The sequence below is a fragment of the Oxyura jamaicensis genome, chromosome 17 (genome assembly GCF_011077185.1).
Source record: "Oxyura jamaicensis isolate SHBP4307 breed ruddy duck chromosome 17, BPBGC_Ojam_1.0, whole genome shotgun sequence".
Taxonomy (NCBI): Eukaryota; Metazoa; Chordata; class Aves; order Anseriformes; family Anatidae; genus Oxyura; species Oxyura jamaicensis.
The window spans coordinates 9,587,773-9,602,569 of record NC_048909.1 but is presented as its reverse complement, the minus strand read 5'-3'; the positions used below and the strand labels follow the sequence as shown (position 1 = coordinate 9,602,569).

At 56.8% G+C, this 14,797-nt stretch overlaps 1 protein-coding gene across 10 annotated transcripts in view; it reads right to left on the bottom strand.

The window, feature by feature from the left end:
- Positions 1–14,797, bottom strand: part of DAB2IP (DAB2 interacting protein) — a 212,449-nt gene that overhangs the window by 45,910 nt on the left and 151,742 nt on the right. Inside the window, exon 1 of one of the 10 annotated variants that reach the window (XM_035341256.1) lies at positions 1,435–1,832. The exons of the other annotated variants lie outside the window; for them this stretch is intronic. Within the exon in view, the coding sequence (XP_035197147.1) occupies positions 1,435–1,547 (113 nt within the window). The 5' untranslated portion in view covers positions 1,548–1,832. Of the gene's footprint in view, positions 1–1,434; positions 1,833–14,797 lie in introns of those variants that run through there. 10 annotated transcript variants of the gene reach the window in all.

Below are 14,797 nucleotides of genomic sequence, written 5' to 3'. Positions count from 1 at the left end.
GCTGCGCTGTAGCTGGGCAGAGCGCCCCGGGCCCGCCGCCGCCGCCCTCCCCGGTTCCCCCCCCGAGCACCGGGAGCGGCACCGGAGGAGCCCCGGGCTCGCCGAGGTGCCCCCGGGCCCGGCCGCGCTCCGGTTCTCTCGGGGCCCCGATGCTCCGCAGCCTTTTGCCGCCCTGCTGCGCTCCCCGCCCCGGTGCTCAACCCCCCCCCCCCCCGGGCTCAGCCCCCGGGACAGCACCGGGGATGGAGGCAGCCGCTGCCCGCCCCCGGTGCCCCCCGGTGCCCCCCGGTGCCCCCGCCCGGCCCCGGCCCCGGCCCCGACCTGCGCAGCAGCGCGATGCCCAGCAGCGAGTAGCGTTTGCAGCAGCAGCCGGCGGCACCCCCGTGAGCCATGCCCGCACCCCTCGGCCACGCCGGGCCCCCCCCGGGACTGCCCCGGTGGGTGGCGGCCGGCGGTGCCCCGCAGCTCCTGGGGGGGCTCAGTGCGGTCCCCCGGGGGCCGGTGCCCCGCAGGGCAGGTTCGCCCCCCCGGGGGACACGGGGCAGGGGCAGGCAGCGCAGGGGGGCCCCGCCGTCCTCGTCGCCACCGTCCTCGGCCAGCCCACGCCGCCACGTTCCCGGAGCCAGGCTGCCGCTGTCATCCCGGCGTATTCAAATGGCTCCATTACTCATCAGGAACAAAGTGGGACTATCTAGTAAATGAAAAAGCACCGCACGGCACTGTCCCCTGGCTGGTATTTATGGCTGCTTCCTTTTCCACTTTTCAAAGGCTACTGGCCGTGTCTGCAGCAAATCATAAATCCTCCGGCTCACGCGCGGCTGCTCCGGCGCAGGGGATGAAGCGGGCACCTGGGCAGCTGCCGCTGGTTGGCATTGGAGGGGAAAATGAGAACAAGGGCGAATGTCCCTAATTAAAACCAGTACGAAGCGCTTCCCCAGACCAGCAGGTCTGTGTGGAGGACGGGCAGGCGCTGGTCCACAGGCCGGATTCCTGGGCTGTCCCTGGGATGGGTGCAGGCACCCCGAGTCCTCCGCCCAGCTCCATCACAGCAGCCGTGCCCCTCTGCCTCCTCGGCCAGCGAGGTGGGCTCCAGCCCCGCACGGCTCTACGGGATCCAGAAGGCTTGGCGGAAAGGCAGCACTGCTGGGCTTCGCTACCACGGAGCCCTGCCTGTCACCTAATGCCAGTGGGGTCCTTTTCTTCCTTCCAGGGCAAACCAGTCCCTGCCGTGCCCCAGGGACAACGCCAGCAGCTCACCAGCCACACTGGGACGAGCAGCGTGGGCAGCACAACGCCCCGCTCAGAGCGTCTCCCCCCTTGCCTCCAGACCCCTTCCTTCCCTTCCCCTCGCAGTCTGCAGGCAGTGCTCCAGATTTAGCACATTTTTTTTTGCCTTCCCCCACTGCCCCCACCAGCGGTTTGAAGCTTTCTCACCGTTTGCTGGCGGATGCCATGCACAAAGAGAAGCTCGCTGTCCTCGATCTGCTTTTCAGGGCTTCTACAAAGTAGGGCACCAGCATCAACCCAGCGTCAGGTTTTTGATACATCGCTGGAGTAGCCAAAAATAATAACGGGCAGCTTCAGTCAATCTTTTCGTTCTCAAATCTGCAGCAGCAGCACAGGGGTCCTTTGTGTGGCGGAGCAGAAATTCGGGATGTGCCAGCCCAAACCCGCTCAGCACCCCCTGGCTGCTCCGCGCCGTGAGCTGGGCTCACCCGCAGCTCCCGAGCAGGGCCCTGGGGTCCTCGCCGCGGAGCCATCGGCCCTTCCCCGCCGCCATCGGTGAGCACCGGGCTCTGCTCCCCGGGTTTCCTTCAGCACCTTATCTCCCTGGCTGCCGCAAAGCGTTAAGGTCAAGTTACAGTTTTACCAAGTGTTTTATCTCTCTGGCACGGCATAAAAATGCAGAACGTGAACTTTGGAACGAGCCCTCGCGCTTGCACTGGGTGGAGAGCGGAGCAGACCCAAGTTAGCAGGAAGAGAGAGAACGCGGCTCCTCTCTGCGCCCCAGTGCAGGAATAATTCCCTCTGCACGTTCAGACACATTATTAGGACAAGCTGGACGGATGCACTGAACGCAACGCACGCCTTTGGCCTGCCTTCAGCAGGCAGCCAGATGTGCTGGGAACGCCAGCTGAGGTAGGGGCCCCACGCCGCTGCCGGGCGGCCAGGGGGAGAGCAGCGAGGGCTGGCCCGCGGGTGCTGGGCGCTGGGAAGCGCCGGTCGCACTCTGGTGTGCCAGGCCTGGAATTCCACCCGGTCGCTGTCTGCGCACACCCGGGCATCGAGACGAAGTTGCGCAGGAGCCCAGAGCCCTGGGAGCCCTGTGGTGGCCGTCCTGCTGCACGTTCGTTCCCCGCACTCTCACCTCCACGAAACACAAGTGTTTCCTTCCCAGAGGTAACGTGCTGCCATGCCCGTGCCCCGCAGGCTGCCCCATCGATCGTGCTGTGTTTGAGCTGATGCCCACAACGCACGGCTCCTGGGAGCTGCCGTCTGTAACGCCCAGGGCACCGATTCCTTCCCCTGGCCTCTGGGCTGAGCACGCCTGTGAGGCCGGGAGGTGCAGCAGCAAAACCTTACAGCCAGCTGCTGCCTCCCCTGCCCAAGAGGGCCAGGCAGCTTAAACGCTGCTGCTGTGAGTATTTCTAGCACCAAGACCAAGCCTGGATGTCAAAGCCTCAGCCGCTTCCATTCAAAGCCAGGCTTTATCCCAGCTGCCTCAGACCAAGCTTCATCCGCACGGGGGGGGGTGGTCCCTGCAAACCGCTGATCCCCCAGGGGCGGCTGCGTTCGGAGGGCAGCCGGCACGCTGGGAGCTGTTATCGTGCTCACGGATGTCTTCATCCTGCCTGGAGCGCTGCATCTGACCTCTCCCCGTTCTGTGCGTTTGCACCTTGTGTTATTTCTGGCATTCCAGCCTCCACCCACGCCGTTAAGAGATGGCATTTGTTGAAGGAAATCACCGTGCTCCATCAGAGGGCACGTAGAACAGTGCCTTCCGTGGGTTATTAGTTGTGTGGTCACGGCTAGCCTCAGCGATCAGTGTTTGCCTTCTCGGGTCCCCTTCCCTTCTGTGGCTCCTCCTGGCTGCCCAGCTGGGCAGGGAGGGCGCTCGCACCAGGCGCTGCCGCAGCTCGGCGCAGCGACGCCTCCAGCCTCCTGCCGCCTTTACCTTTCCGAGCTGTGAAGCGCAGGGACCTCTCCCACTGACTGTGAAGCCGGCTCCCTGTGATCACGCTGCCTTTCACTCAGGACAGCCGAATTCCCTAACAACGCTGAAGGTTTAGAAATGGAAGGCTTTGTGATCACCCAGTTTTACTCCAGATTTCCAGTTAAGAGCCCGTCGATGTCTTAGAAGGCACTTTTTGAGAAAGTTCGAGCAACCCCACGTTTAAGCATAATTAGCATTATAAGGCGTAATTGCACAGCGGGCTTCCTGTCACCGGGTTGCTGCCCAGGGGTTGGGGCTGGGGATAACCATTATCGTGCACCTCTGCCGAAAAACTTCTCAGTGTGCCTGCTACAGCCCGTGGCACCACCGAGCCCCGTGCAGAGCTCACCGCAGGTACCACTGAATCAGCTCGCGGGACGCCCGACGTTCCTCTGCCAAACCTCTGCCACAACAGCCGAGCACCGCAGAAGCACGACCGAGCCGCCCGGAACCTTGGCTGCGTCCGCGTTCACCTCGTCCTTCAGCTCGGGTTTGGCAACAAGGTAATGCGAAGCTGAAGGGCACAAATAACCCAAGCGCTGCAGGTAACGGGAACCACGGCAAAATTAAGCTGATAGATTATTAAAAGATCTCTTCACCTGCTTTACTGAAGTGTGCTTGCTGCTCACAGAACTCAGCAGAATCGATGTCTAGCATTTCTGAAAAATCAGGCTCCGTACCACATGATATTTACACCGAAGGAATAGTTAACCTCTGACTAACGCTGCCTTTTGCTCCGTATTTCATAGCAGCTAGACAGCGGATCTGGACTGGCCAATTTCTCTTCCTGCTTGCAATTAGCTTTCTGTTTCTGCTCTCCTGAACAAGTGCTAGACTTAGGAAATTAACAGCGAGCACCAGGAAATCCGCCTTTCTGAGGTGCCACTCATCTTTTCTGGAGGTTTTACGTAAAGCCTAACATTGTTATTAGCAGATTTACAAACATCTTGGTGTGAAGTCCCGTTCCTGCAAACATTCGGTATCATTTTGTGCTATTAGTCTCGCTTCGGAGACACCACTTAACATTCGACGACAATTTGAGCCAAGAACATTTGCAGGAGTCAAGTTTTGAATTTCAAATCTAAAGTACGCAGAGGGGCCAGCGGCATCCAACTCCGAGCTTGGCAAACGCAGATACGTTACTGTGATTTCTCCTGTCTAGCAGTGCTGGCGTACATAAAAGGCTCGGGTTAACAGGTGATAGCCGACTTCGGAGACCAAATGATGTTTTTTAACCAAATGATGTCCTTAAAAAACAACATTCGATCAATGGCAGGTTTATAATAATAACAATAAAAAGCCAGGACAATGCTCTTCTGTTGCTGCTGAACTCTTCCTTTAAAAAAAAGCTCAAAGCACTTTAAAGTTTGTTTTGGCTGTGTGTATTTTATCCAGAGATGGCACCAGGATATAAAGCTAATTTCTTCCCATTGCTATCTGCCCTCCAGCCAGATAGATGCTGGTGTCTTTCAGGGATATAAAACACATCCTTCTCATAGGAGCCTTCTTTTCAGATGGAATGAGAGATTCACGCTGATGAAGCTGGTGATTTTTCTGGGGCTTTCAGAGCAGTAACTGCAGGCAATCCATTCCAGGAGCGCAGGCACTCTCCCCTGCTCTCCTCTGCCTCCGGCACCTTGCCGGGGACAGGAGCCCTTGGCAGACACGGGATGTTTTTGCCCTCCTGTACACAGCATCTGCACATAGCAGGAATTTAGGAAGCAGCAAGAAGGCCGAGGGCAGTGGCAGTGCCGGGGCTGTCCTGCAGGCACAGACACGGGATGCTGCTACGAGCCCAGGAAAAGCCCTGGGCACCTGGGCACAAGTCCTGGCTGCAGCCCCCATTTACCCCCCAGACGCAGGTAGGAAAAGGAGGGCTATTTGAAAAGACCCCCTCGGTCTTTTTCCCTGGTCTCTGAGCATTTCTTTGCGGCTCACGCTGACCCCGCTCCCAGGGCCGAGCGGCACGGTTCTGCCGTGGCCAGCCCCGTCCCGGCCGCTCCAGGCTCCCCGAGCAGTCTCCCTGTGGCACGCTGGGGTGCACTGCATCAGCTCCCCAGCTCTCCTTTAGTGCAAGCATCATTACCGTGTCCTTCAGGAGATGCCAGGGGCTGCCACTTCCAGAGCTGATGTAAAATTATTAGAACTTATAAACTGTGAAAAACTCCTAAAAAGTCCAATCCTGGCACTGCCCTAAAGGAAATGGAAGCGGCTGCCTGCCAGGGGTACGTGGATAAGAACGGAGCCAAGCGTGCGTGCGCTCCTTATCCACAGCCCACACCTGCTGCTACCTCCCCAGAGTTTAACCACGGAACGCCGTGTCCAGCCCAGAGGATTTAAGATATGGAAAAGGTCAGAGCCAAGACTCGGGAGTGAAGAACAGATTGGACAGGGTACATAAATGACAGCCCCATTTTAAAGCTAAAGTTATTTTTTTCAATAAATTAGGACAAGCGAGCTTGCCTCCGCCTCAAACAATGCAGCTCTCCCTGGATGCAGAGCGGAGGAGGGCACGTGCACGCAGGGATCAATGCTAATACCCTAAAAGATTAATCTCCAAAAATTATTTCAATGCAATGGAAATGATTTCATATAAATCTCAGTGTAGCAGGAGCAGATGAAGTATCGCAGTGATTCCTGCAGCACGTGCAGACTGGAAAAGAGGCTGAGTTTCGCACAGGCGTGCTGCCACCACGCTGCCTGTCCCAGCGGGGGACAGGGGCTGGCACACCAGAGAACCTGCGGAGGCTGCCGCGCCTCTGAGGAGCCAGTGGCGGTCACAGGGGGCGAGGACAGGGGCTGGCTGTGAACAGCCTGTTCCACCGTGAGTGGTGGCTTGTGGCTTCAGGAGGCAGTCAGGACGGCACTCTCCAGGGAAGGGAGGACCTGGCTCTCATCAAGGGCAAGGTGAGCGCACTGAAGGCTCTGAATGCGTTCATGAGCGTGAATCACAGAATCACAGAATCGCAGAATAACGAACGCCTCCCTGAAGTGCACCTTTTGGTACCTGCAGGACAGAGCCAGCCACGGGGCCAGCAAGCTTTGCACATCCAAACCAGACCTCAGAAGCACAAAGTCTCTGCAGAAAACCTGGCTCAGTAACACCATTACCGGCAGGCACCAAGCAGCACGGCAGCTCTGCTGCTGCTGACCACTCGCTCTGGGGGCTGCGCACCTCCAGCCTCCCCTTTCCCCAGGCTGGGAATGGCCCCGTGCCCCTGCTCCTGCCCGACTGGGGCCAGGAGCCTGGGGAGGGACACCGGGAGCCCGGCTGCCAGCCCGGAGGAGCAGGGGCTGCAGGGCCGGCACCGCAGCCGCAGAGGTTCAGTCCCGGGCCGCGTTCCCAGTGACACAAGTCGGCTCCAATTTGCCCCCCAGCCCAGAGAGCAGACATGGCTGTAGGGATCTCAGCTTCCCTTGGAGAGATGAAAGCTGAAATCTCAGTTTGGTCTCAGCTGTCTTTTTCAAGAGTCGTGTGATAGCAAAAGCTAACGAGTTTAACAACCCCTAATTGCCATTATCAACGTAGGAGCTTCAAACCGAGAACACCAACGTTTGTTTCCCTAACTTCTGATTACTGCATTTCTCTCAAAGGGATGAAATGAGACCCAGTCGATCTTGCTGACCAGAAACACTTCTTATCACCTCTTGGATGAGACAAGAAGAGGTTCTTGAATGTGCCCTGCGAGCAGCCCTGTCTGGGATACAAATAGCTCCATCCTCTTCTACACAGGCGACTTGACCGAGAGCTTCATGCTGCGGGCTGGGAACAGGCAGGAGCAGCGACGGGTCTGATCCCTGGTTCAGTCGCTGCACGGTAGAAACAATTTCCTTTTATAACCAAGTTATTTTAGATCTATCTAGTTAGACAGATGCAAAGCACTGACACAGACGCACTGCAACTGGTTTCATCCTTGCCTGAACAGGATTAACTGGCCGCGGTTATTAACCAAATGAAACCCCAGCTCATCTGCCTTGCAAAAACGGCTGCATTTTACCGGGATAGCTGTGCCAGCGCAGGAATTTTACAGAGTCTGAATCTGGGAGGATTTTCCTTTGGGGCAGGTATTCAGGGTCAGCACAGGGCTCCCCATGACTTGGCTTGGCCTCAGTTCCCTCCTCTGAGGTAGAACTGTGCCTTGGCTCTCCTGCGGTTTTCCTTCGTTCTTCAGGTGTCAGCCTGCCCCCCGGGGCTGTTAACGCGAGGAGTTAGAGCCGTGGGGACGCGGCACCGAGAGCCTGAGCTGGTGGAACCAGGTAGAGTTAGAAGGAACGGAGCTGCACGGACACATCTTTTCCTGCGCATCCAGCCTGGGATCTGCTCCCTGCCCAGTCCTGACTCCTGCCTTCTCCCCTCCCTGCCATGGCTTTGCGCTGTGGTTCCCCAGCTCCGGAGGTTACAGCTGCACGGCAGAGAACAGAAATCCCTATTGCACTTTCCTCCAAGAATAGTCAAAACATTTCTAGCCTTAAATTTTGATAGAGAAAGATAATTTTGTTGTTGAATTTAATTCCTGAAAATGCCGATTTGCACAAGGGATTTTTCTAGCAGCCAGGAGCCCTCCCTGCCCCACTGCCCATCCGCTGAACTCCGCTGTGCCAGTGCCACAAACCCTCTTTTTATTCCCGTGACAGATGCTGGGCTTAGCTCAAATCCCTGGGAATGGACGGGGCAGCGTATGCTCTCATTAAGGGCATTGCAGCCTGCCCCTGAGCTCACGAGCCTGCCCCGGATTACACCCGCCACAGCTAAACCCAGACCCCGTTTCGGGGGGACGCGTGTCCGGGGGCACACGCAGCTGATGGCTGCCGAAGGATGGAACACAGGAGGAGACCAAGGAAGGGGCAGGGGGTGCGATGGGCCGGAGAGCCCCCGCCCAGCCTCATCGTCTCCGGTTCACTGGGTTGCAAAGGTGCCAGGCTCCCACCGGCAGGTTGCTAGCAGCCTTTTACTCTGGTATCCCAGGGGGTAAATCGGTAAATGAGGCACTGCTCCGTGCGGGAGGCGGCTGACACATGCCGGTGTAGGGCTGCAGCAGCTGCTCCCCGCTGCGCTCGGCCACGGCTGGGCTGCACGGCGCGGGCGCTGCTGGCGGCTCCGAGCAGGGGCAGGCAGGGCACGCAGACAGCGGACGCAAGCAAGCCTTTCCAGAACTGACAGCTCACATCTGAATAATGCTACGGCAAGGTTAAACCAAAATGGCCCAAAGCACGAGGCTGAACTCTGGGGTCCAGCTCCACACGTTGCTTCCCAGTACCAAGTGCCCAGTGCCCTGTGCCCAGCGCCTGCCGCTTCCCCTCCTCGTCCCGTCCGCCTCTTGTCTTGCCCATGACGCACTCAGAAGGGAGCACGGGCAGAAGGGTTGAAATAAAAGCATGCTAGAGGAACCCCAGAGCTCCCCGAAGCAAGGCGGCTCCCACAGCATGCCTTGGCACGGGGAAGGGCAGAGGCAGGAGAAGCCCCGGCGCATGCTGGAGCCCACCCTTTGGTCCCATGTGAAGTGCCCCAGCACAGGAGCAAGGAGCCAGGGAGGCACAGGGCTGGTGGTGAGCCGGGGTGGGTGCGGGGTGGGCAGTGCCAGCGGTGTGCAGGACTCACCTCGCTCCGGCAGCAGCCAGCTGCCCGGCCGTGCCGCCTCTCCCTGCCGGCGAGAGCCTGAATGTCTTTATATACCATTTCACCAGATCAAAACCGAAAGCTGCAGCTTGGTTCCCAAATGAGCAATGGCACTGTAAACACCGGGAAGCAAAGTCCAGCCCGGCCCAACCCGTCACAACCGCTTCTCACTTGCCATCACGCACAAGAGCTGCCAGCCCCTGCAGCCACCAGGCCTGCACAAGCAGCACAAACACCTAAAATGGCTTCACGAAACAACCGGAGCCATTCAACATGTACGCGCTGTGTGGCCAGGGCTTGTACTGTGTCACCCTCCCTCGAGAGGACGAAACCCCGGCCATATGCCACGGGACCGCAGGTGGCACGGGACTCGGCCCGGCCACGCGCTGGCCATGGGGAGCTGGGGCAGCACCGGTGCCCCAGGGCTCCCCAAAGCCACGACCGGCTGTCTCAGCCCTTCCTGCCTGCAAACTGGTGTGCTAGAGGCGAAAAGCTCCATTTCCCATTGTCAGCCCCTAGAATTCTCGCTGTCTGTGCTGTTTGTAGCTCCCTGACTTCATCCCCCAGCCCGACAGCAGCGCCGCTGGCCTCAGGAAGCCAGGCACGCACACGGAGGGCTGCTCTCGCAGGAGGGGTCACGTGGAGCGCGATGCACGCCAGGCCCTGGCTGCAAGGCTGTGCGCATGCCTGCGGTGTCAGGGCTCTCTTCCCATTAGGAAATCATCAGCTTGTCAACAGGAATTACCCGGACAGATCCTGGCTGTTTATGAGGAACCGAGCACATTCGGCGACTGAGTCACTCCGTAACCTCCGGTCGTGCCCCATTTACGGAGCGCGAGGACAACAGCTCCAATTGCTGGGCACATCCCGCAGCAGAGGGGTGGGACGGGGAGAGCAGCGATACAATGCAGACTGCAGAGAAATCAAAACAAGTGCCAAGTGAGAAAAATGCTCCACCATTCCTTCACTTCTCTGGACACACACAACGCACAACCCACGAGGCTCTGGGTGCCTGGTTATATGGAGGGGGGAAGAAAGGATCATCCGAACCCATCGTGCCTGGTACGGAGGGATGGGTTCAACCCCCGGCACCCTCCCACCCGCACACTTCTGCAACAACTGCTGGCGTCTGCCAGCCCCCATCGAGCGGCCCTGGGGGGCGGCGGTGCCAGGGCAAACACCCACTTTGTGCCCCCAGTGAGGAACCCCCGGGCGCTGGCACTGGGCTACGCCCGAGCCCTCCTGGGGGAAAAGGACGCAGGCTCTCGAGCAGCCCGCAGGCTCGGACAAAGCACGGTTTCCAAAGCACCCACGTTCCTCCCGATGTTTAATTAATGATACTCTTTAGCAAAGCTGCTTGGAAAGATGAATCATTTTACTCCCCATATGTTTTTATTGTAGTAACGAGCAATGTAATTGTCTTGTGAGAAGGAAAACAGAGCTGGAAGGAAACTCAGGGAGGGAACCCAAACGCGCCTTCCAAGCGCGCGGCTGCGACGTACCATCAGTCAGAGCCTAACTGGGGCCATCTTCCTGCTCAGACAGAAAGCCCCAAGGACGCAGTGAAGGACTTAATGTTTGATCTGAGCACTATTGTTTGGAACAAGCCATTAAAACCTCCGCTAGGCTGATGTGCAATCGCTGAGTACAATCTTGGCCTACCTTTGACATGTGCCTTCCCTTACAGCATCACTTATAATTTAAGGAACAAAAATGCTTTTAAATGCCTTTGAGTGTAGAAGTGCAAAAGCAGCTTCCTCTGAAAGCCAGCGAGATCCCAAGCGGAGCCAGAAAGCCGCTCGAGTTGTGCACCATAAAGACTTCCACGATGCAAATTAATAAGTCTCTCTGAGGATTGGGAAGCGTGCCACAGACTGCATTTCTGAGGCCATAGCTCTTTTATCTGAGTTGTTTTCTTCCTTTATCCTTGCCTCACTCCATGACAGTTCTGAGATTTTTGGCATCACCACTGCAGCCTGGCTTGTCAAGCTAAACATCAACAGAGACTTTCTACGTACGTGAGAAATGAGAATAGGCACCAAAATAGTTATTAGCTCTGCTGCTAGAATACTAACCAAGCAAAATGGGGGTGCTCCAGCAAAGGAAGGGGTTTGAACCATTTCTGATCCACGTCTGTCCAGCAGCACTGGCTTCGGTGGGGCTCCTCGGGGCTGCCCAGGGCTCCTCCAGGCGGGTGCAGAGCCCGTCCCCGCAGATCTCCGCGCAGCTCAGCCCCGTGGAGGCTCTCAGAGCCCCGCCGCAGTGGCGCTGACTTGCTCTAAATGAGATCCAGACAAACTGTTTCTCGGAGACCATCCCAGCTTGCTGCAAACACTACAACGAGTTTGGAAACACTGGGAACACTGGGCTCCAGTAAAAAGAGGCGAGGCATGCCAAGGCGGAGGGAACAAGAATGTGACCTAGCGGGGCTGCCTTGGCTTGCGAATGGCTCGTGGACAAAGCTGCCTCTTTCTCCCTTGCTTTTCACCATCGCCAAGCAGTGCCTTGCTCCCTTTATTCTGGCAAGTGTCTTAGGTAAAATGTACAAGGATTTCTCTCCATGCCAGTGAATTCTAGCGGAGAAGCTTGAGAACGGCGCTGGGTGACCAGCCAGAGATCAGCGAGGCGCCTGAGCAGAATCACAGGCCCGGCAGCGAACAGCCCAAAACACTGCCAACTACTACTGCCCAGCTCAGCATCTGGGCCTGCTCCTGCAGAACGCTGCAGTCCTTGGGCCACACTTCAGAGAAAAATCATTATAAATGGGAACGGGCATGGCCCCGATACTCACCTGCTGCCCAGGATGTGCCCCGGCCTTTGAAATACACCTACCAAAACCAGAGACCTTCACCGCTCATTGCGAGGATGCTAACAGCTCCAGCTACGTTGGCAATCGCTGTGACATATTGCCAGGCAGTTTGAAAGGCACTAGCAAGATAAAATGAAGAAAAGAAATATTGCTTTTAAAAGGTACGCCGAACATTTGCCTTATCTGCCAGCCACTTTATTTTAATGAGGTTTGCTTTACTTCTCCTGGTATTTGCTTTGTCACACGGCGTCAGCCTCAGAGCGTTTCTATCAAGCGCCGGTTATTTTCCGTGAGCAGCCGGAGGCTGAGGGGGCTGCGGCGGAGCCGGGGACGCCGGGCAGCCGGGGCACGCGGGGAAACGCAGCGGGCACTCGTGCCCTGCCTCACCGGGCCAGCAAAGCCTCTGCCTTCGTCACACAAAAGCTTTGAGTCCTGCAGATCAGACGCGCTAGGAGAGAGCCACATGCCGGTCCCGCAAGTGGGAACACAGCTACGGTTTTATTTATGGTGATATTAAATATGCAACAATCACTCCCCAACATCAGAGTAATAAACATCACTTCTCCATCTGATCTGAAATCAGCAAGCGTGCTTCTCACATTCACAGAGAGAGACAAAACGCTAAATTATTTATGCTTTGAATATGAACAAATACAGAGAAATAAGTTAATTTGGTGCAATTCAGCAGAGCAGAGCCGGGGCAGATTATTGTACATCCTTCAGTCAAATCACACTCCCTCATTACTGTAAACAATTGTTTCTCCTCCAAAACGTGGGTTAAAGAATTCTGAGTAAGGGATCAGCAGCAGCATTTCTTTCAGATCTGACTGCACAGGTAAAGCCTCCACCCCGCCAGGTCCCTGACCGTTCATCGGGCTGGGCAGGAGCACTCCAACGCGGCAGTCAGATGGGGACAGCGGTGGTTTTTGGCTTTCCAGGACACGAGCAGCCTCACGTTGGCTGGTGGTAGCAAACGTATTCCCAGCTACATTCTGCAAAACTCCTTGTAACAATTCTGTTGTGGTCGCCAAATGTCAAGGAAGGGAAGGAAAAAATGAAACCGAGCCGTTCTGCCTCATCTCTGCACTTCTCCTTATCACCAATCACACCAGGGCAGATTTTATAAAGCCGGTGTCTGTCTGCCGCAGCAGCATGGTTTATGCTACGGCCCTGTTCATTACGGAGGGGAAATGACATTGCAAGTGACACTCAGCAGTCACCAAGCTGTCACCTGGGTACCAAACGCTGCGTCCACACCCTGGCTGTCTTCTGTGTAAAGGCATCAGGGTGCCCACGGAGCGGCTCTCAGCTCAGCCGGTGTCATCGCAGCCCAGGTGGGGACAGGAGCTTCTGAGTGCTGTCACTTGGCTGTGACAGGCGGCGGTGATGCAGGCGGCGGTGACACAGGCAGGAGAGGCACCCTGGTGCCAGCAGCAGGGTGCTGCAGGGTGCCCCGCTGCCCGGACCGTGCTGTCTGCAGGCAGAGTGCCTGCCGGACCAGGCAGCTCATCGCGAGGACAACCCAGACCTCTAAACCCAGTGTTGCCATTGCACCTACTCTGTTTTCTTTGTTTGATTCAACATTTTCCTGCCCATGCAGTGAGCTGTAAATACCATTTGTTGATGAGCTCCTCCTACAATCCCCACAGCCCTTAACAGGGCTGGGAAGCCTCCGGGCTGTTGTGCAAGCCCCGAGAGCTACAGACCCAGCCACGTCCCACCTTCATTCCCAGCCCCTGTCAGGAGAGCAGCAGCAGTTCTCCAAACCTGGGGCCCTGGCTGGCAGCCCTGTGACTCAGCCCTGACACCGATGGGTTTTAAACATCCTGGCAAGCTCAGTCGTCAAATGAATTAATTAAAGATACCCCAGAGCTGAACAGAACCCCTCCTCCTTTCCGTATGGATGCAGAACTGCTCTTACGCCTTCCACGCTGCCCAGAGACCTACGCCAGCGTTAGCAGAGCTTGCCATGCCCCACCGTCACTTCAAGCTTGGCAGGGAGGAGGATCCTGCTGGCAAGGAGAGCAGTGCCCCTGCAGGGGAACGGCGAGAGTCCTGGGGCAGGAATCCCCTCGGAGAATGGCTTTTCAGCATCAAGCCTCCTCTTGCACACGGGTGTGCGCATGTGGCAGCGGAGGGGATGAGATGAGAGAGGGATGAGAACTGCCCTTCAATTTCTCAGCAGTTTCTTAACTTAAATCCTTCCTTCTGAGCCTAAGTCCTAAATCAGGCTCAAGGAAGGAAAAACTTAATTAATCGAGGTGGTTAAGTTCAAAGTGCATCTGGGGTGAGCGTTACTACTCCTTTGCTCTGGAGTTTGGGGGTTGTGGATAATTCCCATCTGCTGCACAACAACTACGTGACGCCCGGTATTTTCTGGCAGTAGCCACATTTGAAGGTCTCCTTTCTTTCCACTCAGCTCTTTAAAGCTTAATATTGTCACTGAAATACACCTGAGCCCCACGTATAGTACCAGGGTTTAAAATACCACGCACAGCCCCGCGACACCAAGTAGCAGCTCTGGGCAGGAGCAGGCCGGCTCCCCTAAGAGCCTTTGAGCACGTGGTTACACGGATCCCAGCAAAACGAACTGCTGGAGCTGAGCAGGGCCGCGTGGTACCCGGCGGGGGGAAGCAGGCCAAGGAAGCACGCTGGGAGCTGCTTGGTTAGTATCTCCACGTTGCAGCCAAAGGCGTTTCTTGTTGCCTTGGTATAACCTTCTGTGGACACGGACGAGCTGGAGCTGAAGATGACAGCTCAGCAGTTCTTCCCTCCTTGCTGCCTCTGTAACCTTTTCTCGCAGATCAGGAACATGGAAATGTAGGGCCAGATCCCACTGCAGTGACACAACTGTCGCTGGGAATTTCAGCGAATGCCTATCAAGAGCGTGCTGCCTCCAAAGACGTGTCCTGCCAGTCAGACTCGGATGGGACCGGCCACCCTGCCTTGGTACCACGACAAAAACCGTACGTTAACTTCTGAGCGTCACATACTCCTGGCACAAGCACAAGCCGCACCATTTTCCCATCTTCCAGGCACAGAACTTCTGAGCAGCACAGTGCGAAAGTAATTTGACAGAGCAGCACTGGTAAAACAAGTGGCTAAAACTGGCTGTGGGGAGATTCAGACTGACAATTAGAAGAGGGCTTTTAACCAC